The sequence below is a fragment of the Thalassophryne amazonica genome, chromosome 3, assembly GCF_902500255.1.
Source record: "Thalassophryne amazonica chromosome 3, fThaAma1.1, whole genome shotgun sequence".
NCBI lineage: Eukaryota > Metazoa > Chordata > Actinopteri > Batrachoidiformes > Batrachoididae > Thalassophryne > Thalassophryne amazonica.
In genome coordinates, this window is record NC_047105.1 from 6,292,364 (window position 1) to 6,319,878 (window position 27,515).

General features: G+C 47.1%; 1 protein-coding gene across 2 annotated transcripts in view; it reads right to left on the reverse strand.

Moving 5' to 3' along the window:
- Nucleotides 1–27,515, reverse strand: part of il17rd (interleukin 17 receptor D) — a 114,895-nt gene that overhangs the window by 54,806 nt on the left and 32,574 nt on the right. For both annotated transcript variants that reach the window (XM_034165200.1, XM_034165207.1), the window contains exons 2-3: nt 7,003–7,063; nt 548–670 (exon numbers count right to left, since the gene is read on the reverse strand). In XM_034165200.1, coding sequence (XP_034021091.1) covers nt 548–670; nt 7,003–7,063 — 184 coding nt within the window. The remainder of the gene's footprint in view (nt 1–547; nt 671–7,002; nt 7,064–27,515) is intronic.

Genomic DNA, 27,515 nt, shown 5'->3' on the forward strand with positions numbered 1-27,515 from the left:
AACTTGGTCATTACCTGAATAACAATTTGAGGGCTCCGCCTAGTGGCAAAGTGTGGGATTAATGTTCATCTTGAGGATGGATTTTTCTTCAGATGAATGCATTTGAAAGATGACTGAGATGTGAGGCGGACGAGTTTTTGAAGGTTCCCCCCCTTCTGTGTGTGTCTCTCTGTCTCTCTCTCTCTCTTTCTGTGTGTCTCTCTCTTTCTCTCTCTCTCTCTGTGTGTCTCTCTCTCTCGCTTTCTGTGTCTCTCTATGAAGAAAACAACAGGCCATACTGTCACAGGGAGGGCAAGAGAGGCTCACCTTACACACACACACACACACACACACACACACACACACACACACACACACACACACACACACACACACACATTCCTTCACGGTCAGGTTGCAGTTTTGTTGTACGAGATGTGATCTTCTCTCTCTCCATGGCTGATCAAAGACAGAGAGAATGCAGGGTAGGATTTCAGATTTGTCACTTTGAAGGTTTCACTTCCTCTCTGGGACAGACGGACAGACAGACAGACAGACAGGCTGATACCTAGTGGACTGGCGGACCAGTGTACCACCACGGCCGCCTGATCGTCACAGGCCAGATGACTGAAGGACACATTGGTAACCTCATGGATCACATGTTTCCCCAACGGGCAGTTTAAAGAGCAATCTGCAAGAAGAGAAGGGGGGGGGTTAAAAGAAGAAAACCTGTTTCTGCACCAGTTTTTTTTTTTAGTTCTGATCCAAATGGCACACAATGTGACTGAAACTATCGGAGAAGAAAGAGGAGGAGGAGGATAAGATGAAAGGATCTTTTTCTACTTTTCCACTCGTAAACACCAGATTCCATCCTCCTCTTCTTTCCATCATTTCTCTTCCAAAAGAAGAGCAGGAAGAGGAGCAGCTGAAAGCAGCCTGCACCTCCTCATCATCTTCACCGGAGGAAGAGGAGGAGGGAGGGAGGAAGAGGAGCATCCAGCTGTAACCTCCTTCTTTAGCCATGACCCTGACCCTGCTTTGAGGAGGACGAGGAGGTGAGAGAAAGAGGAGCAGTGAATCGTGTCCGACCTCAGCTCCATTCTTTTAAAACTCCTCCACCCCCCCCACCTCCCAATCAATAGGAGGTAGGCAGGAGGAAAGAGGAGCAGTCAGTCGGATCTGCGCTCACGCCTCTTCTTTTCTGTGCCAGGAGTCCGCTCTCTTTTTTCCCTCCTCCCTTCATCTCCTCTTCGTCACCACAGTAGAGAATGGTGGTGGACCAAACTGTTTTTCAACTTGGATTCACATTAGCTCCTCCCTCCACTCCTCCTTCACCTCATCATTGGATCAAATTCCCCCAAATCAACAAATTCAGATGTTTTGAATCACAGTAAACAGCATTGTAGGAAATATATGCCGACATGTAAAGGTTTGAACACCACATGGCCTTTACACACATTAATGTTCTTATGACATCATAGCTTTTAATATAACTGTGCTATATTAATATTTCTGCTCTTTCAACTCTGAAAATAAATCTCTAAGACATGACATAAACTAGAAAAAAATTCAAAGAAAAAGAAAATAATCAAACCAAAACAATGGAATCTGTAAGGATGAACACTCTTTACGAGGTCTGTCAATAAAGTATAGGTCCTTTTTATTTTTTTCAAAAACTTTATGGATTTCATTCATATGTTTTTACGTCAGACATGCTTGAACCCTCGTGCGCATGCGTGAGTTTTTCCACGCCTGTCGGTGACGTCATTCACCTGTGAGCACTCCTTGTGGGAGGAGTCGTTCAGCCCCTTGTCGGAATTCCTTTGTCTGAGAAGTTGCTGAGAGACTGGCGCTTTGTTTGATCAAACTTTTTTCTAAACCTGTGAGGCACATCGAAGTGGACACAGGTCGAAAAATTAAGCTGGTTTTCGGTGAAAATTTTAACGGCTGATGAGAGATTTTGAGGTGATACTGTCGCTTTAAGGACTTCCCACGGTGCGAGACGTCGCACAGCACTCTCAGGCGCCGTCATCAGCCTGTTTCAAGCTGAAAACCTTCACATTTCAGGCTCTATTGATCAAGGACGTCGTGAGAAACAGAGAAGTTTCAGAAGAAGTCGGTTTCAGCATTTTATCCGGCTATTCCACTGTTAAAGGAGATTTTTTTAATGAAAGACGTGCGGATGGATTGCAGCGTTAGGGTTAGGCTCGCAGCCGCTGCGACGCTCCGCCACAGGAAAAACACCTCCGTTGGAAGCCTTAAGGACAAGTTGGAACATGTCCAGCTGTTAAACAATTTCTCATATACTCACTCCACTGAAAGCCATCAAAAGCCGCCTGGATTTTACAAATGTTATCAACACGGAGGTGTTTTTTCCTGTGCAGCCGCACCATGATGACTTTCAGTGGAGTGAGTATATGAGAAATTGTTTAACAGCTGGACATGTTCCAACTTGTCCTTAAGGCTTCCAACGGAGGTGTTTTTCCTGTGGCGGAGCGTCGCAGCGGCTGCGAGCCTAACCCTAACGCTGCAATCCGTCCGCACGTCTTTCATTAAAAAAATCTCCTTTAACAGTGGAATATCCGGATAAAATGCTGAAACCGACTTCTTCTGAAACTTCTCTGTTCTCTCACGACGTCCTGGATCAATAGAGCCTGAAATGTGGAGGTTTTCAGCTTGAAGCAGGCTGACAACGGCGCCTGAGAGCGCTGCGCGATGTCTCGCACCGTGGGAAGTCCTTAAAGCGACAGTATCACCTCAGAATCTCTCATCAGCCGTTAAAATTTTCACCGAAAACCAGCTTAATTCTTCGAACCGTGTCCACTTCGATGTGTCTCACAGGTTTAGAAAAAATTTTGATCAAACAAAGCGCCAGTCTCTCAGCAACTTCTCAAACAAAGGAATTCTGACGAGGGGCTGAACGACTCCTCCCACAAGGAGTGCTCACAGGCGAATGACGTCACCGACAGGCGTGGAAAAACTCACGCATGCGCACGAGGGTTCAAGCATGTCTGACGTAAAAACATATGAATGAAATCCATATAGTTTTTGAAAAAAATGAAAAGGACCTATACTTTATTGACAGACCTCGTACAATAACAATAATTATACAGCCAGTTTTCTTTTGACATATCAGGGGACAGACACATGAAGTTTTCCATCAATCATTAAGAAATACAAAAGAAAGTACAAATGATATATTGCTTGCCCGATAATATCAGCTGATATGAGCCTTTCACCAGAATATCGTTTAGTTTGCCAATATGAAAACTTAACTGAGCAAGCAATGCAGAAAACATTTTTGGTAGGGATGCACCAATCCTGATACCAGTATCGAGTATCAGCCCGATCCCATATTCATTTACTCGTACTTGTAATCAGAAACTTTCTCCGATACTATGACACCCAATAGCACTTTACAGCAGCGTAATGTCAACCTCTCAATGTTGGATTTTCACGCACGCACTCTGTAATTTACGGACTATAAGACGCTACTTTTCATACGCTTTGAACACTGCGGCTTAAACAATGATGCGCCTAATTTATGGATTTTTACAGGCTTTCATGTAATTTACTCATACGTCTGTCAGGATTGGGCTTTGTTTGCAGTGCTTTTTGTCTTTGTTTGTATGTTCTGTTATGTTTCGTCTCTTGTTGGGGTTTTTCTGTTGGGTCTGTCTGTCCCTTTCTCTCTTGTCTGTCTCTGCTGACTCTTGGTGGTGGGTGTTTCTCTCTCTCTTTGGTCACACCCTCCTTTTGGTTCATTCCATGCACACCTGTTCCTAATCAGCACCTCATCACCTGGGTGTATTTAAGCTCCTCCGTTCCTCTTGTCATTTGCCAGATTGATGTGCCTAGTGCCTTCTCTCCAGCTCTGTTTGTATTCTCGACCTGCTTGCCTCTTGTGTGTTCCGACTACCTGCCTGTATCCTCAGCCACGCCTTTGCCTGATGTTTTTGATTTTGATATTCTTGTTGGACTGCTTTACTGTGTACCGGACCCCGTTTACTGTTTCAGTAAACAGCTTTTACCTACAGAGCTTGTTGTCAGAGTCCTACATTTGTGTCCAGCCAAACCAGTTATCCAGACCTGATAAAGTCAAAATACGTCCATCAATGCTGTCCATTGATTGGCTGAAAGCCACAGTCCTCATGTAGAGTAAATCCACACACAGAGTAAATAATAAAATCTTACCTGTACCATCATCACATGATCTGAAGAAAAATAATTCACATACAGCCTCCTGAGTTTGGAAAATGGCATCTCAAAAAACTTTAATTCCTCATGTGGCTGAAAAAAAAGTCCCTCTATGACACCGCACTTTGTGCCACAGTTGCTCCATCAGACCTCAGATCATGGTTTCAGCTGCAGAGATTATCCATCAGGTTGGTGAGTTTCAGCCCCTTGTGTGGCTGTCCAGGCCGATGGGAGAGCAGCTCGGACTGCTGCAGGTGTAATCCGTTTGTGGACTGTCTGTGGCACTGCGTTCAGAGCCAAATTGCTCCTCTCCACGGGCCACAATTCACGCCTCAAGTTGAAAGAGTCACTGTGCGCCTCATTCATTAATGTCTCAGTTACCACAGGCAACAGGCGATTCTGTCTGCACGTGATGAAATTATCCCATGATCCACAAAGAAAATAAATAAATAAATGAAATAATGTTAAAATTACTCCATTTTGCCTCCGTGTGGTGCGGAGATGCCGCGTGACACAGTGTGTGTGTGTGTGTGTGTGTGTGTGTGTGTGTGCGCGCGCACGCTGTGCTCCAATATTACATGGTCCACCTTTGGGGAAAAAAACATTTATGGTATGCGTTTGTGTAGTTACCGGTATGTATTTAATTAAAAGTTAAAAAATGGTGTGGAGAGTGAAAGGCTGTTTAGCTCAGCGTCACACACTGTAGATAAAAACAGAAACAGGCTCACAGCTGATAACACAGAGAAGCTTCTTTTCATCAAAAAGAATCTGCCCCTCACGTTTTCAAAAAAGGCTTAGTGCTCACAAACATAAGTGATGGACAGTTTCAGTTCTGTTACTGGTGAGGTGTTTTATATTTTGTAGTGCTGAAGTCCACAGGTTACATTTAAGTGTAATGTGTGGCAGCATCATGTTTGTTAAGAAACACACGGTTAATGTTAAAGGGTCATGTGTGTCAACTCAACCAATTTTCAAGGGGTCCCACGCTTTTGCATCTCAGATGTTGTTCATAATCACACCAAATGGATCTACACGTGTCCTGATAACAGGTGTCAAATATTTCTCTCCTGGCACAAATACTTTTTGAGATAAGACTATTTTGGTAAACAAAGGTTAGAACAAATCTTGAAGAAAATTTGTTGCTTCTCATTTTATTATTGCTATTGAGGTATTGAGGTATTACCTCGATTTACAGAATTTGATAGTATCTCACTATTAGCCCTGCTGGCGAATCTCATAACGTCTACAAAAAGCACAACCTGTTTATTTGATTCCATACCAACAAAACTGTTTAAGGACCTGTGGTCCACTCTTTGGCTGACTGTGCTGGAAATTATTAATCTTTCATTAACTTCTGGATCTGTTCCTAAATGTTTCAAATCTGCAGTGATTAAACCATTACTTAAGAAATCTAATCTTGACCCTAGTGTATCGAAAAACTATCAACCGATATCAAATCTATCATTTTGCTGTAAAATTCTGGAAAAAGTGGTTTCACAGCAGCTTGTGGACTATCTTACTGAGAATAATCTCTTTGAGCCACTACAGTCTGCTTTTAGAAAATATCATTCCACAGAGATGGCTCTCACTAAAGTGGTGAATGATCTTCTGCTTGCAATGGATTCAGACACCACTACTTAGCGATGTTTGTTTGAGGTGCGGCTCCATCCAGAGAGGGGAGTGGTGTCTACTTCTGCAACCCTCCCATCCTGTGCACCGGAAAAATGATCTGTATATGTGTTTTGTAAATTGTCAATTGTGTCATGGCCCAAGCAGAAGGCCACCCCTTTGAGTCTGGTCTGCTTGAGGTTTGTCCTAAAATCATCATAGGGAGTTTTCAATAAGGCCCCTTCACACAGTGTGAAGTTTGGACGACATTTGGACAAATATGGCGAAACAGCACAAAACAGTTCGAATTTGTGCACCACAAAACATCACGCCGATGGGCAGGCATGCACGATCCTGGTGCGAGAGCTCGTGCACACGACGGTGTCTTATGAGCAGGAACAGTGCGAGGTGCACCACATCACGCCGCTTATGTGTAATGAATAAAAAAATAAAACCAGCCGGTACCTGTGGGACCACATCATGCCACTTATGTGGAATAAATTAAAAAAAGAAAAAAGAAAAACACATACCACTCACTGGGACGTGAACCCGCACCTTCCAAAAGCTCCGATTACTAGTCAGCAACTTTACCACTGAGCTACGGAGCTGTTCTTTGAAAGCTGCGGGAATATGCCTCATATCAGGAAGGACATGGAAGTATTACAAAAAAAAAATTTAAATCACGCACACCATATAAAAACACCACACTTATCAAGCAAGCAATACAAATATGAACCATCTGTTCCTCTGTAGATGACCCATGATCACAGGTTCTCATTCATGTCATTTCATGACCCCGCAAGGGAGATAACTCGTGGCCTGGGAGGGGGTCAACCCATGACCCGCAAGGGGGACAAATCGTGGCCGGCAAGAGGGACAACCCATGAACCGCAAGGTGGACAACTCATGGCCCGCAAGGGGGACAACTTGTGGCCTGCGAGGGGGACAACCTGCAAGGGGGACAACCTCTGACCCATGAGGGAGGACAACCCATGACCCGTGAAGGGGAGACAACCTGCAAGGGAGACAACCTATAGCCCACGAAGGGGGTACAACCCGTGGCCTGTGGGGAGGACAACCTGTGATCCGCGAGGGGTGACAATCCATGACCCACGAAGAAGACAATACATCACACATGAAAGGAAGCCCATGTTGGGAAAAGAGACCCACACAGAAATGTCATGGCTGGTCACAGTGATATTACTCAGCAACACTCACTGTCGGCTCTGAAGGTAACAGGTAACCTCCGACCTCCTGCTCCGTCTGCACCAGACTGGACCTGAGAGACAGAAAAAGACAAGGATGGAATTATTAGTTACCCAGAATCTCATTCTTTAGGTGTCACAATAAACCCTGCTCAGCTCCGCCCACTTTCCTGCGTCAGTGTGGAAGAAGTGGCAAAGTGATTTCCAGCCGCTCCAAAACCCTGGTTACTGGGACAGTGAAGAACACTGTGACGATAACAGAACTGAGCAATATCATTCAGCTTGTGTAGCGCCACCGACATCTTCCTAGGGGATGGTGTGAAGGCGATTAGGCTAACATAACAGGCTATCTTTGTCTGCTGGAACAGCTCGCACGACTGTGAAGAATAACGCCAGAACTGAAGTCTGAAGTCAGTCAGCTCTGAGTCCATCAACAGGAACAGACTGTGCTGTTGAAGACAGCCATCAGGGTCAGGGGGTGTAGCCTCAGCTATACAGATGCTGACATGGGCGTTTCATGTAGCAGGCATGTTGTGACTGCAAAGGCACCTTGACAATCCCTGCACTGCCGCGCAATCCGTCGTGCCAAACCGCTTTGTCCTACTGGGTGCCGTGTTTTGTGCTGCTGGATGCCGCTTTATGTCAAAAAATTCTCGTAGCCAATGATGCATTTGCTCTCGGAACTCGGCTGATGAAACCATTCTCTCATCGCTCCCAGAATCACAGACAAATTATCTACAGCTTCTCTCATGTGCTTCATAAGGTGGAGAACGCATTTGGAATCATCTCAAAGGTAATTACGTATAATATTTATATTGTAATGGATTGGTAATGGATTTGTGTGAAATTTAGCGAGCAGGTGAGAGAAGCACTGGTTGGAGGGGAAGCAATTTTGGACAACTGGAAAAGTACTGCAGATGTGGTGACGGAGACAGCTAGGACAGTACTGGGTAAGACATCTGGACAGTGGAAGGAAGACAAGGAGAGTTGGTGGTGGAATGAAGAGGACCAGGAAAGCATAAGGAGAAAGAGGTTGGCGAAAAAGTTTTGGGATAGTCGGAGAGATGAAGAAAGTAGACAGGAGTACAAGGAGATGCGGTGTAAGGTGAAAAGAAAAGTGACAAAAGCAAAGGAAAAGGCATATTGCGAGCTGTACAAAAAGTTGAATAGTAAGGAAGGAGAAAAGGACTTGTACCGATTGACCAGACAAAGGGACAGAGCTGGAAAGGATGTTCAGCAGGTTAGGGTGGTAAAAGATGCATATGGTAATGTGCTGACAAGTGAGGAGTGTGTGCTGAGAAGGTGGAGGGAATATTTTGAAGAGCTGATGAATAATGAAAATGACCGAGAGAAAAGACTGGATGATGTGGTGAGAGTAAATCAGGAAGTACAAGAGATTAGCAAGGAAGAAGTGAGGGCTGCTATGAAGAGGATGAAGAGTGGAAAGGCAGTTGGTTGAACATGCATAGCATGGAAATGTCTAGGAGAGATGGCAGTAGAGTTTCTAACCAGATTGTTTAATAAAATTTTGGAAAGTGAAAGGATGCCTGAGGAGTGGAGACGAAGTGTTCTGGTTCCTATTTTCAAGAACAAGGGTGATGTGAAGAGCTGCAGTAACTACAGAGGCATAAAGCTGATCAGCCACAGCATGAAGTTATGGGAAAGAGTAGTAGAAGCTAGGCTTAGAAAATGGGTGAAGATCTGTGAGCACCAATATGGTTTTATGCCAAGAAAGAGCACTACAGATGCAATGTTTGCTCTGAGAATACTGCTGGAGAAGTACAGAGAAGGACAGAAAGAGTTACATTGTGTGTTTGTGGACTTAGAAAAAGCTTATGATAGGGTGCCAAGAGAAGAGTTGTGGTATTGTTTGAGGAAGTCTGGAGTGGCAGAGAAGTATGTTAGGGTAGTGCAGGACATGTACAAGAATAGTGTGACAGCGGTGAGATGCGCAGTCGGAATGACAGACTCATTCAAGGTGGAGGTGGGATTACACCAAGGATCAGCTCTGAGTCCTTTCTTGTTTGCAGTGGTGATGGACAGGTTGACGGATGAGATCAGACAGGAGTCCCCATGGACTATGATGTTTGCAGATGACATTGTGATCTGTATTGAGAGTAGAGAGCAAGTTGAGTCTAGTCTGGAGAGGTGGAGATATGCTTTGGAGAGAAGGGGAATGAAAGTCAGTAGAAGCAAGACTGAGTACATGTGTGTGAATGGGAGGGAGCCCAGTGGAATAGTGCAGTTACAAGGAGTAGAAGTGGTGAAAGTAGATGAGTTTAAATATTTGGGGTCAACTGTTCAAAGTAATGGAGAGTCTAGTAAAGAGGTGAAGAAGAGTAGGGCTGAAACGATTAGTCGAGTAATTCGAATAATTCGATTACAAAAAATGTTCGAGGCAAATTCTGTGCCTCGAAGCTTCGTTTAACGTTGTAGTACATATGCCAGGCTTGTGTGTGGCGCTGTAATGCCCTCAGAAAAACAAACAGAAGAAGAAGTAGAGCAAGCGCTAATCAAATTAGCACAAAAGCTACAGCTTTCCAACGTGACAAACAGAGTGAAATAAAGCCTTCTAGGAAAAAGACGGGCCACGCTGATCATCTGAAACAGCTTACTGTGCATTTAAAGCAAAGCAGTGTGTTTTTTTTTTTAAACAGTTTTGTCCGCTGGCCAGTCTGCGCGCAGCGGACGGCTGCTGTCTCTGTCTGCCCGGTGTGAGCAGCTCAGCACTGCCCTCACACAGCTCCGTCCCGGCCACAGTCTATGGAAGAAGTCCGCACTTTCTAATGTGTGACTCGCAATGAGTGTTTCACTTTTTAATTTTCGCTTTTTTTGGGCAACACACAATGCTTCACAAACACGGGAACTCAAATAAAATAATAATAATAATAATACATAAACCAGTGACTGCGAGGCTGCATGTTCAACCTCCAGCAGAAAATGAAATGCATTGGCTGAATCGCAGAGGGAGTGTTAAAAAATTAATGCAGGGACCCAGTCCACCACCTTAATAAATAAATAAATGAATAAAAATGGTTAAATTTTACAAGTTGGGGAAAACAAAAAACAGAAAGCCACATCTCATCACCATTTCAGCAAAATGTCAAGACTATGACTGAGCTCCTGACACCAGGAAAGACCCAAAACTTGTAAAGATGTGAAAAAAAAAAAATTACCCAGAAAAACACAAAGGGATACACTAAATTTGACAGTCTCCGTGGTGACACAGTGACACTGTGCCATGACTTAAGGAGAGCCCTGGACTGTTAATGTTTAAAACGCAAAAGTACTTTTTATCCGATTACTCGATTAATCGCCAGAATAATCGATAGAATACTTGATTACTACAATAATCGATAGCTGCAGCCCTAAAGAAGAGAGTCCAGGCAGGGTGGAGTGGGTGGAGAAAGGTGGCAGGAGTGATTTGTGACCGAAGAATATCAGCAAGAGTGAAGGGGAAAGTTTACAAAAGAGCGAGACCAGCTATGTTGTACGGCTTAGAGACGGTGGCACTAACAAAAACGCAGGAGGCAGAGCTGGAGGTGGCAGAGCTGAAGATGTTGAGATTTTCTTTGGGAGTGACAAGAATGGACAAGATTAGGAATGAACATATCAGAGGGACAGCTCAGGTGGGACGGTTTGGAGACAAAGTCAAGAGAGGCGAGACTGAGATGGTTTGGACATGTGCAGAGGAAGGACCCAGGGTATATAGGGAAAAGGATGCTGAGGATGGAGCCACCAGGCAGGAGGAGAAGAGGGAGGACAAAGAGGAGGTTTATGGATGTGCTGAGGGAGGACATGCAGGTGGTTGGTGTGACAGAGGAAGATACAGAGGACAGGGTGAGATGGAAATGAATGATCTGCTGTGGCGATCCCTAACGGGAACAGCCGAAAGACAAAGAAGAAGAAGAAGTAGTAATGGATTGGTAAAACAGGTTCATTTTCATTACTTCTTATGAGTTAGATAATGTACCTGTAAAATTATATTTATTGTGGATGTAACATCTTGTAATAATCGTTCAGATGCACTGCGGCAATGAGACGCAGTGACACACAGTGTTTTCAAATAGATTGCGTAATGTTCGCTTCTAGTTCACAAAATTAATGTGCACCAGAGATTTTTCAATATTTCAAAGTTTCTTTGCTCATTTGCAAGTCACTCTCTTTGCTCTCTGGCACGTCAGATTGTGTGCCAGTGTGGGGATCAAATTCATGCAAGTGTCAAGGTGGCTTAAGACACATCAGAGAAGCCGAAAGGACAAACTTTACTGAAAGTCAGAAACATTCCTTTGTGACCGGTTTGTCACTGCTGCTGAAATCTCGTGTCCATCTGTAAACTAAATCAAATGAAAGTACTATGTCAGATGTAGTGACCAATCAAAAGACAAGGCTGAAACATCTGTTGAAGCTGAAATGTTACAGAAATCTGGGAGCGCATGTCCTCACTTTTCCATATGGATTGTGGAGCTTCATCTGACAGATGATGTGTGCAGCAGCCTTCAACTTGGATACAATTCACAGGTCCAAACACAATGTACTACACCAAATATGCGCAGTATACAAAGTATGCACGGTACACAAAGTATATGTGGGACACAAACAATGCTTGGTACACAAAGTATGCACAAGACACAAAGTATGCGTAGTACACAAAGTATGTGCACTAAACAAAGTATGTGCAGAACACAAAGTATGCACAGGACACAAAGTATGTGTGGTACACACAGTATGTGCACGAAACAAACTATGTGCAGGACACAAAGAATGTGCAGTACACAAAGTATGCACAGTACATGCTTGGGGAGGTGAAGGTCTACTGGTGAAGCTTGTCTTCAGAGGATCCTCCATTCAAATCCCAGCATGACTGGAAAATCACGAAGGGCCCTTGGACAAGGTCCTTAATCCCTGAGTTGCTCCCAGTGTGTAGTGAGTATCTTTTATGGCAGCACCCTCACATCGGGGGGAATGTGAGTCATTACTGTAAAGTGCTTTGAGCGTCTGATGCAAATGGAAAAGCACTATATAAATGCAGTCCATTTACCATTTTACATGACGTATGTACAGTATATGAAGTATGCACACTACAAGAAGTATCCATACTTCACAAAGTATGCAGGGTACATGAAGTAAGCGTATTGAAGTATGCAGAGTTACTGAAGTATGCATACAACCCCAATTCCAATGAAGTTGGGACGTTGTGTAAAATGTAAATAAAACAGAATACTATTTGCAAATCCTCTTAAACCTATATTCAATTGAATACACCACAAAGACAAGATATTTAATGTTCAAACTGATAGACTTGTTTTGTGCAAATATTTGCTCATTTTCAAATGGATGCCTACAACACTGTTGTGTGGGCTGCTGAAGAGGAGGTATTGCTGGCCCACCACCACCAGATGGCGCCCTGCTTGGAGTGCGGGCTTCAAGCACGAGAGGGCGCCGGAGCCACTGGGAGTGACAGCTGTCACTCATCCTCAGCACCAGCTGTCACTCATTCATCTCATCACCATCACCATAAAGGCCGGACTGCAACTCCACCTCCTTGCCGAGAAATCAACTACCAATCAGGTAATTCTCTGCTAAACCTCAAATTCGAGTATTAGTCTGATCTCTTTTTGCAGCCGTTTTCCTGGGACGGATACCCTGTCTGCGGAGTTGGCGTTTGGTGTTGACTGCGATGGCTTCGCCTCACACCCCACCCAGATAAGTGATTATCTCAGGAGCTGCACGAGTGTGTGATTGGAGGTGGAGGATCTCCCTCCTTTACTGAATACAGACTGTGGGATTACTGAGTGTGCGACCTCACACTCATCTGGACTGTCTCTGTTCTCTGCCAGCAGTACCGGGTCTGACTGCTGAAGACAGCGGCAAACTGGGGCGCAGGGCTTGGCGGCTCCGGTGTTCTTCAGCTCAGTTGGCGGTGGAAGCTGTGTGGATCCGGCTTTTATCTCGCCAGGCGTCTTCTATCGTCGAGCCTGCCCACACGTCACCTGGTGTATGATTGACAGTCACTATATTGTTATTGTCTGTACATCGTTGTGTGATTCACAACATTAAATTGTTACTTTTGGCTTATCCATTGTCCGTTCATTAACGCCCCCTGTTGTGGGTCCGTGTTACGACACTTTCACAACAGGATTTCTCGGCCAGCGTCATGGATCCCGAGGGGCGTCAACCATCGCTTGAACAGCCAATGGAAGAGCGAGGTGCACAGGCGCCAGCAGGAGGCGTGTTGGGTGAGCTGCAGCATATCTTAACCGCCTTTACCGCTCGGTTGGACTTAGTTACCGAGCAGAGCAGTGTTCTCAATCGTAGGATGGAGGCTCTCACCACCCAGGTGGAAGCGCGTGCTCAGGGCGCTGCTGCAGCACCTCCTCCTGCTGACCGTGTGCCAGAAACAGACATTCCGCTGGTCGTTCAACGAACCCCCCCACCTTCCCCTGAAGCATACATAAGTCCTCCGGAGCCGTACGGAGGCTGTGTGGAGACGTACGCAGACTTCTTGATGCAGTGCTCGCTCGTCTTTTCACAGCGTCCCGTCATGTACGCAGCAGACGCCAGCCGGGTGGCTTATGTGATCAATTTGCTTCGAGGACAGGCACGCGCCTGGGCTACGGCGCTTTGGGAGCAGAATTCACGGCTCCTAACGGTTTATACTGAGTTTGTGAGGGAGTTCCGACAGGTGTTCGACCACCCTCATAGAGGCGAGACCGCTTCAAGTGTGCTGCTGTCGATACGGCAGGGGCGTCGGAGCGCAGCGAAGTATGCAGTCGACTTCCGCATCGCGGCAGCGCGAGGCGGCTGGAATGCTGTTGCGCTCCGCGCCGCCTTTGTAAACGGACTGTCTCTGGTCCTTAAGGAGCACCTGGTGGCGAAGGACGAGCCGCGGGATTTAGATGGGCTTATCGACCTGGTTATACGGTTAGACAACCGATTAACAGAACACCGACGGGAACGAGACGAGGGGCGTGGTCAGGCACAAGCCATCCCTCTTCCTCCCGGGTCCGAAAGGAAGCCGACTTCCCCACGCTCCACTGCCAGGGCTCTCCACGTGACAACAGCTCCCCCTGCTGATGTTGCTATGGAAACGAGCAGGGCCAAAAAACGATCAGATCAGAGACAAAGGAGGCTGATCCGTGGAGACTGTTTTCTCTGCAGCTCTACCGAGCACATACAGAGAGAATGCCCCAAACAACAGCACCCTTAGAGACTGGGCTAAGGGTGAGTCACAAAACCCACGTGGGGAAACCCCGACGATCTGCATGAATCCCACTCATGATCCTGAGTGGGGATCTAACCCTTCACGCCCCAGCACTGGTGGACACGGGGTCGGAGGGGAATCTGCTGGATAGCAGATGGGCAAAGGAGGTTGGGCTCCCTCTACTGGCCTTACCGTCACCATTGTCGGTGCGAGCGCTAGATGGCACCCTTCTTCCACTAATCACACACCAGACACAGCCAGTGACATTGGTGGTGTCTGGGAATCACAGGGAGGAGATTGTGTTTTATGTAACACCTTCTACCTCCCGAGTGATTTTGGGTTTTCCATGGGTGTTAAAACACAATCCCCGGATTGATTGGCCGTCTGGGGTTGTGGTTCAGTGGAGCGAAACCTGCCACCGGGAGTGTTTAGGATCCTCGGTTCCACCCGGTGTGACTGATAAGGAGGAGGTTTTAGTCCCCCCCAATCTGACGGCTGTGCCAGCCGAGTACCACGACCTTGCTGACGTCTTCAGCAAAGATCTGGCACTCACGCTGCCCCCGCACCGTCCGTACGATTGTGCCATTGATTTGATACCGGGCGCTGAGTACCCGTCCAGCAGGCTGTACAACCTCTCACGTCCGGAACGCGAATCAATGGAGACCTACATCCGGGACTCGTTAGCTGCCGGGTTGATCCGGAACTCCACCTCCCCGATGGGTGCTGGTTTCTTTTTTGTGGGCAAGAAGGACGGCGGACTCCGTCCATGCATTGATTACAGAGGGCTGAACGAGATCACGGTTCGCAACCGATACCCGTTACCTCTGTTGGATTCAGTGTTCACGGCCCTGCAGGGAGCCCAAATTTTCATGAAATTGGATCTTAGGAATGCTTATCACCTGGTTCGGATCCGGGAGGGAGACGAGTGGAAGACGGCATTTAACACCCCGTTAGGTCACTTTGAGTACCTGGTCATGCCGTTCGGCCTCACCAATGCGCCCGCAACGTTCCAAGCATTGGTTAATGACGTGTTGCGGGACTTCCTGCATCGGTTTGTCTTCGTATATCTAGACGATATACACATCTTTTCTCCGGATCCTGAGACCCATGTCAAGCATATACATCAGGTCCTACAGCGGTTGTTGGAGAACCGGCTGTTTGTGAAGGGCGAGAAGTGTGAGTTCCACCGCACTTCTTTGTCCTTCTTGGGGTTTATCATCTCCTCCAACTCCATCGCCCCTGATCCGGCCAAGGTTGCGGCGGTGAGAGATTGGCCCCAACCAACGAACCGTAGGAAACTACAACAGTTCCTCAGTTTTGCAAATTTCTACCGGAGGTTCATCAAGGGCTACAGTCAAGTAGTTAGCCCCCTGACAGCCCTGACCTCCACAAAAGTCCCCTTCACCTGGTCGGATCGGTGCGAAGCCGCGTTTAGGGAATTGAAACGCCGGTTCTCGACTGCACCGGTTCTGGTGCAGCCCGATCCCAAGCGCCAGTTTGTTGTTGAAGTGGATGCCTCTGACTCAGGGATAGGAGCCGTGCTGTCCCAGAGCGGGGAGTCCGACAAGGTTCTCCATCCATGTGCCTACTTTTCCCGCAGGTTGACCCCAGCTGAACGGAACTATGACGACGGCAATCGGGAACTTCTTGCGGTGAAGGAGGCTCTTGAGGAGTGGAGACACCTGTTGGAGGGAGCATCGGTACCATTTACGGTTTTCACGGACCATCGGAACCTGGAGTACATCCGGACCGCGAAGCGTCTGAACCCCAGGCAAGCCCGCTGGTCGCTGTTCTTCGAGCGTTTTGACTTCCGGATCACCTACCGCCCCGGGACAAAGAACCAACGATCTGACGCCCTGTCCCGGGTGCACGAAGAGGAGGTCAAGACCGAGTTGTCAGACCCCCCTGAAACCATCATCCCCGAGTCCACTGTCGTGGCCGCCCTTACCTGGGACATGGAGAAGACCGTCCGGGAGGCCCTGACATGGAGCCCGGACCCGGGGACAGGTCCGAAGGACAAACTGTACGTCCCACCAGAGGCCAGGGCTGCGGTCCTTGACTTCTGTCACGGTTCCAAGCTCTCCTGTCACCCAGGGGTGCGAAGGACCGTGGCAGTGGTCCGGCAGCGCTTCTGGTGGGCGTCTATGGAAGCCGACGTCCGGGAGTATGTCCAGGCCTGCACCACCTGTGCCAGGGGCAAAGCCGACCATCACAAGGCCCAAGGCCTCCTCCAGCCTCTGCCTGTGCCTCGTCGCCCCTGGTCTCATATCGGCCTGGACTTTGTCACGGGCCTCCCGCCGTCCCAGGGCAACACCACCATCTTAACGATAGTGGACCGGTTCTCCAAGGCGGCCCACTTCGTGGCCCTCCCGAAGCTCCCGACGGCCCAGGAGACTGCAGACCTCCTGGTCCACCACGTCGTGCGTCTGCATGGGATTGCATCAGACATTGTCTCGGATCATGGTCCTCAGTTCTCCTCCCAGGTCTGGAGGAGTTTCTGCAGGGAACTGGGGGCCACCGTCAGTCTCTCGGCCGGGTACCACCCCCAGACGAACGGGCAGGCAGAGTGGACTAACCAGGAACTGGAGCAGGCCCTCCGCTGTGTGACCTCCACGCACCCGACGGCCTGGAGTGACCATCTGGCCTGGATCGAGTACGCTCATAATAGCCAAGTCTCATCTGCCACCGGCCTCTCCCCGTTTGAAGTGTGTTTGGGGTACCAGCCCCCATTGTTTCCACTGGTGGAGGGAGAGGTCGGGGTGCCCTCGGTCCAGGCCCATCTGAGGAAGTGCCATCGGGTGTGGCGTACTGCCCGCTCTGCCCTGCTCAGAGCCCGGACGAGGGCTAAGGCCCATGCAGACCGCCGGCGTTCCCCGGCCCCTGCATACCAGCCCGGGCAGGCGGTTTGGTTATCCACAAAGGACATACCTCTGCACACGGAATCCCAGAAACTAAAGGACAGATTTATAGGACCCTTCACCATCGTGAAGGTCCTCAGTCCAGCAGCAGTGAAGCTGAAGCTGCCAGCTTCACTGCGGATACATCCAGTATTCCGTGTCTCCAGACTCAAACCCTGCCACACCTCTCCCCTCTGTGCCCCCGGACCGGCGCCGCCGCCTGCCCGGATCATCGACAGGGAGCCGGCTTGGACTGTGCGCCGACTCCTGGACGTTCATCGAAAGGGCCGGGGGTTCCAGTATTTGGTGGACTGGGAAGGATATGGACCCGAAGAACGCTCCTGGGTGAAGAGGAGCTTCATCCTGGACCCGGCCCTCCTGGCCGATTTCTACGCCCGACACCCGGACAAGCCTGGGATTACTGAGTGTGCGAACTCACACTCATCTGGACTGTCTCTGTTCTCTGCCAGCAGTACCGGGTCTGACTGCTGAAGACAGCGGCCACCTGGGGCGCAGGGCTTGGCGGCTCCGGTGTTCTTCAGCTCCGTTGGCGGTGGAAGCTGTGTGGATCCGGCTTTTCTCTCGCCAGGCGTCTTCTATCTTCGAGCCTGCCCACACGTCACCTGGTGTATGATTGACAGTCACTATATTGTTATTGTCTGTACATCGTTGTGTGATTCACAACATTAAATTGTTACTTTTGGCTTATCCATTGTCCGTTCATTAACGCCCCCTGTTGTGGGTCCGTGTCACGACACTTTCACAACAAACACATTTCAAAAAAGTTGGGATGGGGCAACAAAAGATTAGGAAAGTTGATGAATGCTCAAAGAACACCTAATTGGAAACAGGTGAGTGTCATGACTGGGTATAAAAGGAGCATCCCCAAAAGGCTCAGACGTTGACAAGATGGGGCAAGGATCACCACTTTGTGAACAACTGAGTGAAAAAATAGTCCAAAAAAAAAAACAATGTTTCTCAACATTCAATTGCAAGGAATTTAGGGATTCCATCATCTACAGTCCATAATATAATCAGAAGATTCAGAGAATCTGGAGAAATTTCTACATGTAAGCAGCAAGGCCGAAAACCAACATGGCTGTGACCTTCAATCCCTCAGGTGGCACTGCATTAAAAATTGACATCGTTGTGTAAAGGATCTTACCCTGTGGGCTCAGGAACACTTCAGAAAACCATTGTCAGTTAACACAGTTTGTCGCTACATCTACAAGTGCAAGTTAAAACTCTACCATGCAAAGTGAAAGTCATACATCAACAACATCCAGAAACGCCGCCCTTCTCTGGACCCGAGCTCATTTGAAATGGACAGACACAAAGTGGAAAGTGGTGCTATGGTCTGATGAGTCCACATTTCAAATTGTTTTTGGAAATCATGGATGTCATGTCCTCCGGACGAAAGAAGAAAAAGACCATCCAGAGTGTTACCAGCACAGGGGTGTGTTAGTGCCCATGGCATGTGCAACTTACACATCTGTGATGGCACCATCAATGCTGAAAGGTACATCCAGGTTTTGGAGCAACACATGCTGCCATCCAAGCAACGTCTTTTTCAGGGACGTCCCTGCTTATTTCAGCAAGATAATGCCAAGACACATTCTGCACGTGTTACAACAGCGTGGCTTCGTAGTAAAAGAGTGCAGGTACTAGACTGGCCTGCCTGCAGTCCAGACCTGTCGCCCATTGAAAATGTGTGGCGCATTATGAAGTGCAAAATATGACAACAGAGACCACGGACTGTTGAACAACTGAAGTCGTACATCAAGCAATAATGGGAAAGAATTCCACCTACAAAGCTTCAACAATTAGTGTCCTCAGTTCCCAAATGCTTATTGAGTGTTGTTAGAAGGAAAGGTGATGTAACACAGTGGTAAACATACCACTGTCCCAGCTTTTTTGAAATGTGTTGCAGGCATCCATTTCAAAATGAGCAAATATTTGCACAAAAACAATAAAGTTTATCAGTTTGAACATTAAATATCTGGTCTTTGTTGTGTATTCAATTGAATATAGGTTGAAGAGGATTTGCAAATCATTGTATTCTGTTTTTATTTACATTTTATACAACGTCCCAACTTCACTGGAATTGGGGTTGCAGTACGTGAAGTATGCAGTGATTAAACCATTACTTAAGAAATCTAATCTTGAGTATTGAAAAACTATAGGCCGATATCAAATCTATCATTCTGCTCTAAAATTCAGGAAAAATTGGTTTCACAGCAGTTCGTGGACTACCTTACTGAGAATAATCTTTCTGAGCCACTGCAGTCTACTTTTAGAAAATATCATCCACAGAGATGGCTCTCACTAAAGTGGTGAATGATCTGCTTGCAATGGATTCAGACACCACTACGGATGGTTCTGGTGCTGTTAGATCTCAGTGCTGGTTTTGATACCGTAGATCATCATATTCTACTCGAAAGGCTGGAAAATTATTTTGGGATTACTGGGAGTGCCCTTGCATGGTTGACGTCATACCTGACCAGTTGTTCAAACTGTGTTTTGTAAAATAACACTATCTCTAACCTTAGTGACATGAAATTTGGGGTTCCACAGGAGTCCGTCTTAGGCCCCCTGATTTTCTCCCTTTATATAGCACCCCTTGGGCACATACTGCTGCGTTTTGGGGTTACCTTTCACTGCTATGCTGACGATACTCAGTTATACATGCCGATAACTGCTGGTAATCTCATCGACATAAAATCCTTAGAAGATTGCCTTGCATCAGTGAGAAGCTGGATGTCAAGCAACTTCCTACTTTTAAACTCTGATAAAACTGAAATGATGGTTCTTGGTCCAGTGAGACATCGGCATCAATTTGACCAGTTAATGCTTAGCCTAAGCTCGTGTGTCATACATCAAACTGACAAAGTGAGGAACCTTAGGGTAATTTTTGATCCTACGTTGTCCTTTGATCCCCACATTAGAAATATTACGTGGACTGCTTTCTTCCACCTCCAAAATATAGCGAAGATTCGTCGCATCCTGCCTATGGCTGATGCTGAGACCCTGATTCATGCGTTTGTCTCTTCTAGATTGGACTACTGCAATGACCTAATTAAACCTTATGTACCATCCCGGGCTCTGCGTTCTCAAGGTGCAGGACTACTTTGTGTCTCTAGGGTGAATAAAACGTCATCCCATGATGCACTGTTTCTTTCTCTTTTTGCTCTGTACGCACCACTCTGCATTTAATCATTAGTGATCGATCTCTGCTCCCCTCCACAGCATGTCTTTTTCCTGGTTCTCTCCCTCAGCCCCAACCAGTCCCAGCAGAAGACTGCCCCTCCCTGAGCCTGGTTCTGCTGGAGGTTTCTTCCTGTTAAAAGGGAGTTTTTCCTTCCCACTGTAGCCAAGTGCTTGCTCACAGGGGGTCGTTTTGACCGTTGGGGTTTTACATAGTTGTTGTGTGGCCTTGCCTTGCGGTGTGGAGCGCCTTGGGGCAGCTGTTTGTTGTGATTTGGCGCTATATAAAAAAATTGATTGATTGATTGATTGTGCCCCTGTTCTGTGGAATGATCTCCCTGCATCAATAAAACAGTCAGATTCTGTGGAGACTTTCAAGTCCAGATTTAAGACACACTTATTTTCCCTTTCGTATGGCATACTGGCATAGTATGTTACTATGCTTTTTACTCTTTTAATTCATTTTATTAGGAAAAGCGAGGCGTGCCGGGGCCTCAACTTTATCTAAATTCTGGGTCTTTTAGTGAAGCTTTGGGCTAGTGGCCGGCAATCACTTTAGTATTTCTTCTGTTTTTCTTGTTGCTTAATGCTGACAAATTACACTGTATTTGTCTTTCTGATGCTTCATTCTGCTTTTTTTTCTTTTCTCTCTGTTTGAGGTGCAGTTCCATCCAGAGATGGGTGCGGTATCTGTTCTGGAAACCGTCCTGTGCACTGACAACATTTCCTGTATATTTGTTTTGTGAATTGTTTCTGTAATTTATGTTTGTAGCATGGCCCAAGCAGAGGGTCAACCCTTTGAGTCTGGTCTGCTTGAGGCTTCTTCCTCAGAGGGAGTTTTTCTTTACCACTGTTGCTCTGGGGGTTAGTAAGGTTAGACCTTACTTGTGTGAAGCGCCTTGAGGCAACTCTGTTGTGATTTGGCGCTATATAAATAAAAAATAAATTGAAGTATGCATAGGACGTGAAGTATGTATGGTATATGAAGTATGTAGGCAACATAAAGTTTGTGCAGTACGTGAAGTATGTACATTACATGAAGTATGCAAAGTACATGAAGTACACACAGTACATGAAGTATGGACAGTACATTAAGTACGTAGGGAACATGAAGTTGCGCAGTACGTGAAGTATGTACATTACATGAAGTACACACATTACATGAAGTACACACAATACATGAAGTACACACAGCACAGTAAGTGCAGTACATCTTCCGAGTCCATTTTAAGGAGGGGAAGTTTTTTTAGAATTTTCTGTCTCTTCAAACTCGTATGTTTTAAACAGCACTTTTGTTTTGTTTGGAATAAAAATTGTGAAAATCAAGAAATGAATCAAAATGTCGGTGTGAGTTATGGCGTACATGTCCCAGAAGGACTTGAAAAGGTTTAAGATCCTAGGTGGATCTGAGAGGTTTGTCTTCTTGAGGCCCCACCCACATTCACAGAGCGGTTTTATGACTTCCTGTCGCCAGGTGTTTCTCACACATTATAACTGCATTCGTGCTCAGGCAGGCTGAGGCCTGAACGACTCACAATATCCAGCAGCTGACACAGCCGAGCGCCAGGCCGGGCGGCGGTTCACCTTCACACACAACACAGGCCACCTCCAAATACAGCGGTAAGACACTCCAGAGGGAAAATTCCCCGGGTAGATGCTCCAGAGGGAAAATTCCCCCAGAATCCCCTCAGACAGCCATGAACGATTCCTGTCATAATCAGGCGGATAAATTCAGACAACTCATCACACGGCTGCACCAACAGGACGAAAGGACACAAGGAGGATGCCAAAGAGCCCAGAATCACAGGAACGCCTCCCACCACACCGACTTCTGCTCACCACATCACTTTAGGGATAACTGAGGGAACGTCACACTTTTTTTCAGGAATATTGTCACCACAAATACTTATTTTTCTAAAGTGCCGATAAAGTACTGCAACATGGTGCCAATAAAACACTGCAGCCCCACAATCATCTTAAATTTAAGTTTGACCAAACTAAAATTAAGTCAACTTTCTGCCGTAATTAAGTGAACTTAGTTCCAAATTTATCCATTAATATACAAATAATGAATGTTTAGCACCGCAATGGAAAGAATATTTTCATTGCATGAGAGGAAAATGTTCATTATTTGTTTTATCCAAAAGAGATCCTTGTCATTCGATTGTGGACTGTAGGTCATATGGCATTAATTATTGGTTCCACTGTATCGAGAAATACTCCACTGTGTGACTGCATGTTGGTTCCAGATGTCTCGCCACATTGAACGACTCCACGATCGTTTCATAAAAATATGTCCCTGATACGAGGAAGCTAAATTCAGTACACCATAACCCGATTAAAAGTGTATGCAGTGTTCATGGGGGCATCTTAATGCCCAATTTATGCTACTCCATATTCACGACTCTGTAGCAATGCAGAGGGCTCTGCGTCGTAGCGAATCCTCTCCAAGCCCCTCTCTGTAGCCAAATATTGGCCTCCCAAAAATTGTAACTACACGTCCAGACTACAGAGACCTCAAAGGTTGTGACTGGTCTGCTAACTAGATTATTTCCAGAATGTCACTTTTCCGATACAATCAATGGCTTTCTCACCTATCTGTCATGGGATTGCAAGCCAGTATTCACAAAAAATGTCGCAACCCCTACTGTTCTGGCAGTGACTTGAATTGCGATGCCCACCAATACTGATGGAGAACTTCAAAAGGTTCATGACTGCATCAAAGCAACTGCATGGCCACAGAGCTACGGAATAGTACAATCATAGGCCTTTAGAATCCGTAGAACCTCTGTCAGAATCGGACAAGTTCCTATCGTGATCTTTGGCTGGAATGAGGAAAACAAACGTGCACTTCTGTATCGACTTTTCCTCTGCAATATGTCAGCAGCTCCATTTGAATGTGTGTTGAAAGTAAAGCATTCAAATTATATACCAGTTTTAAATTCTGTTGATAGGCCTAGTATAACTTGAATCACAATTAATAATATACACCATGCTTTTTCCTCAATATTATGGTTAATTTTGGCGTGTGTATTTGCAGATACGCGCACCAAATACACGTCTTGTGTTGGACGGGAATTGTTTTTCTGAGTGGCACAAATATTTTGTGTGTCATCTTGTTTTGTAAATACTTGTACAAAATAGTTGTAAAAACCCCTGAAGCATTTCCTGCATTTTAATGTAAATCTAATATATAAAGGTGACTAAGTGTGTGTGTTCTCTATGCACAGCCACAGTAATTAAGCAATCAACACCAAACTTGGTACAGTGACTGGGGCACCAAGGGGGAGGTCACTGGGGCCCTTAGGTTGAAAGCGTACGTATACGAACACGCACACATGCACACGGTCAGCCTTATATGTTAGATCACAACGTGCTCACTGGAGCCTTTATTTTCGCAGTTCACGTGGTACTCAGGTCATGCTATAGTTACCATAGCATTTTGTTCAGTAACCTTTTATGCAGCTGTATTCATGTTAATTATGGGCAGCATAGTATTTAGAATTAAGAGATGCAAACACAATGCTCTATTGTCGGGATGTAAAACATCTGATATTGCATACACAGAACCTCTGTCTATTAAAAGCTATTGTCAATATAATAAATAATCTGTATTTACATGGCAGCCATATTTATTTTGTTGATAAATGCTTTTCATTTGAATGGTGTTGTCATTTATAAAGTGATCAGAACAGCAGTAATAAAACGTTTATACCACAATTCACCTAAATAGGCTTATTTGTGATATGATAATAGTTTACTGTAAAAACCAGAATGGGGGTGTGGTTTGCATATTGGCTGTAAATGTGTCAAAGTACATCACAGGAAAGTCACTGATGGCTTAAATTGTTCCCAAGACATTGTACTCAAGACCTAAAGTCAATAAAATCCCAAACTGTAGGTACAAGTAGCTGCCAAAAAACTTTTGGGTTATATTTTTGTCAAAACTGCAACTATAAGTTAACGAATAGACAGTATTTTGTAAAACAGCTACTGTGTCTTAAGTAGATGAGATTTTTAAATTTAGTTTGTTGTTTTGTACATCCAAAAGGTGTCCACATAGAGGCAAATTAACATTTTTTCCTGCTGTTAACAATAAAGGTATGAGGAAGCTACAATGTTAGGTTTAAAAAACACACATTTTTGCATTTTTGGGTAATCTCTTGAGGGTTACTCTAGAATTTCTATCAGAAGGGTGGCTGCATCCCAAAATTTTCACTGTTAACGTCTTTAGTCTTCTTTTATATACCCTAGAGCATCAAAAAACACCAATGGTGATGAGTCGGGGGGGGGGGGGGGGGGGGGTGCACGGTAACCCACCCTAGCCCATGGACTGCAGATCGTTGCAGTGATATGACCTGCTGTCACCTTTTATCATCATTCATTTGAGTCTCATGAATGTCACAAATTGCTCTATGAAAATTAATGATGACAACATCCACACAATGCAATGCAACTTACTACACCTTAACTAAAGTGACATGAAATATATAACGACATGGCTAAAATTAAACTCAATTACCCATGCGCTGAACGAGTAACTCAGGTAGTAGTTGTATATAACTTTGTTGTTTCCAACATTTATACATGTTTTTGAAATTTACAATTTATATTTGCATTCTAAGTTGTAAAAATGGTTTGTTAAACATGTTTATGATATTCCCAGTAAAAACAAACTTTTTTCCTCTTCTGATTTTATGTTTTTGTGTGAATTTAGGTTCACTGTGTTCCTACAGTATGTCAGAATGAGGTTGTGCTGAAAACATGACATGAAACAAGGAAAAGTAAACAGTTAAAGGTGTTGTGAAAGTGTCGTGACACGGACCCACAACAGGGGGCGTTAATGAACGGACAATGGATAAGCCAAAAAGTAACAATTTAATGTTGTGAATCGCACCGCAACGTACAGACAATAACAATATGGTGGACTGTCAATCATACACCAGGTGACGTGTGGGCAGGCTCGACGATAGAAGACGCCTGGAGAGAGAAGAGCTGGATCCCCACACAGCTTCCAACACCAACGGAGCTGAAGAACACCGGAGCCGCCAAGCCCTGCGCCCCAGGTGGCCGCTGTCTTCAGCAGTCAGACCCGGTACTGCTGGCAGAGAACAGAGACAGTCCAGATGAGTGTGAGTTCGCACACTCAGTAATCCCACAGTCTGTATTAAGTAAAGGAGGGAAAACCTCCACCTCCAATCACACACACTCGTGCAGCTCCTGGTCAACCACTTATCTGAGTTGGGGTGTGAGGCGAAGCCGTCGCTGTCACACCAAACGCCAATCCCTCAGATAAGGACACACTCCAGGAAAACGGCTGCAACAGAAGTTCAGGTTATTACACACAAAGTGTCAGTCAGCAGAGAAATTACCTGAATGGCAGTTGATTTCTCGGCGAGGAGGTGGAGTTGCAGTCCGGTCTTTGTAGTGGTGGTGATGGGTGACAGCTTGTGTTGATTGATGACAGCTGTCACCTCCAGCAAAGCCGACGCCCTCTCGTGCTTGAAGCCCGCACTTCAAGCAGGGCGCCATCTTGTGGTGGTGGGCCAGCAGTACCTCCTCTTCAGCGGCCCACACAACAGGACCCCGCCCCTCAACGGGCGCCTCCTGGCGCCCGACCAGGCTTGTCCGAGTGCCGCCGGTAGAAGTCGGCCAGGAGGGCCGGGTCCAGGATGAAGCTCCTCTTCACCCAGGAGCGTTCTTCGGGTCCATACCCCTCCCAGTCCACCAAATACTGGAACCCCCGGCCCTTCCGACGGACGTCCAGGAGCCGGCGCACGGTCCAAGCCGGCTCCCCGTCGATGACCCGGGTAGGAGGCGGCGCCGGTCCGGGGGCACAGAGGGGTGACATGTGGTGAGGTTTGATGTGGGACACATGGAAAACCGGGTGGATCCGCAGTGAAGCTGGCAGCTTCAGCTTCACTGCGGCTGGACTGAGGACCTTGAGGATAGGGAAAGGTCCGATGTATCTGTCCTTCAACTTTTGGGATTCCACTTGCAGGGGAATGTCCTTTGTAGAAAGCCAAACCTCCTGCCCAGGCTGGTACGCAGGGGCCGGGGCACGCCGGCGGTCTGCATGGTTCTTGGCTCTCGTCCAGGCTTTGAGCAGGGCAGAGCGGGCGTTACGCCACACCCGACGGCACCTTCTCAGATGGGCCTGGACCGAGGGCACCCCGACCTCTCCCTCCACTAGCGGGAACAATGGGGGCTGGTACCCCAAACACACTTCAAATGGGGAGAGGCCGGTGGCAGACGAGACTTGGCTATTATGAGCGTACTCGATCCAGGCCAGATGGTCACTCCAGGCCGTCGGGTGCGCGGAGGTCACGCAACGGAGGGCCTGCTCCAGTTCCTGGTTTGTCCGCTCTGCCTGCCCGTTTGTCTGGGGGTGGTACCCAGACGAGAGACTGACGGTGGCCCCCAGTTCCCTACAGAAACTCCGCCAGACCTGGGAGGAGAACTGAGGACCACGATCCGAGACAATGTCTGATGGAATCCCATGCAGAGGCACGACGTGGTGGACCAGGAGGTCTGCAGTCTCCTGGGCCGTCGGGAGCTTCGGGAGGGCCACGAAGTGGGCCGCCTTGGAAAACCGGTCCACTATCGTTAGGATGGTGGTGTTTCCCTGGGACGGCGGGAGGCCCGTGACAAAGTCCAGGCCGATATGAGACCAGGGGCGACGAGGCACTGGCAGAGGCTGGAGGAGGCCTTGGGCCTTGTGATGGTCAGCTTTGCCCCTGGCGCAGGTGGTGCAGGCCTGGACATCGGCTTCCATAGACGCCCACCAGAAGCGCTGCCGGACCACTGCCACGGTTCTTCGCACCCCTGGGTGACAGGAGAGCTTGGAACCGTGACAGAAGTCAAGGACTGCAGCCCTGGCCTCTGGTGGGACGTACAGTTTGTTCTTCGGACCAGTCCCCGGGTCCGGGCTCCGTGTCAGGGCCTCCCGGACGGTCTTCTCCACGTCCCAGGTAAGGGCGGCCACGACAGTGGACTCGGGGATGATGGTGTCAGGGGGGTCTGACAGCTCGGTCTTGACCTCCTCTTCGTGCACCCGGGACAGGGCATCAGATCGTTGGTTCTTTGTCCCGGGGCGGTAGGTGATCCGGAAGTCAAAACGCCCGAAGAACAGCGACCAGCGGGCTTGCCTGGGGTTCAGACGCTTCGCGGTCCGGATGTACTCCAGGTTCCGATGGTCCGTGAAAACTGTAAATGGTACCG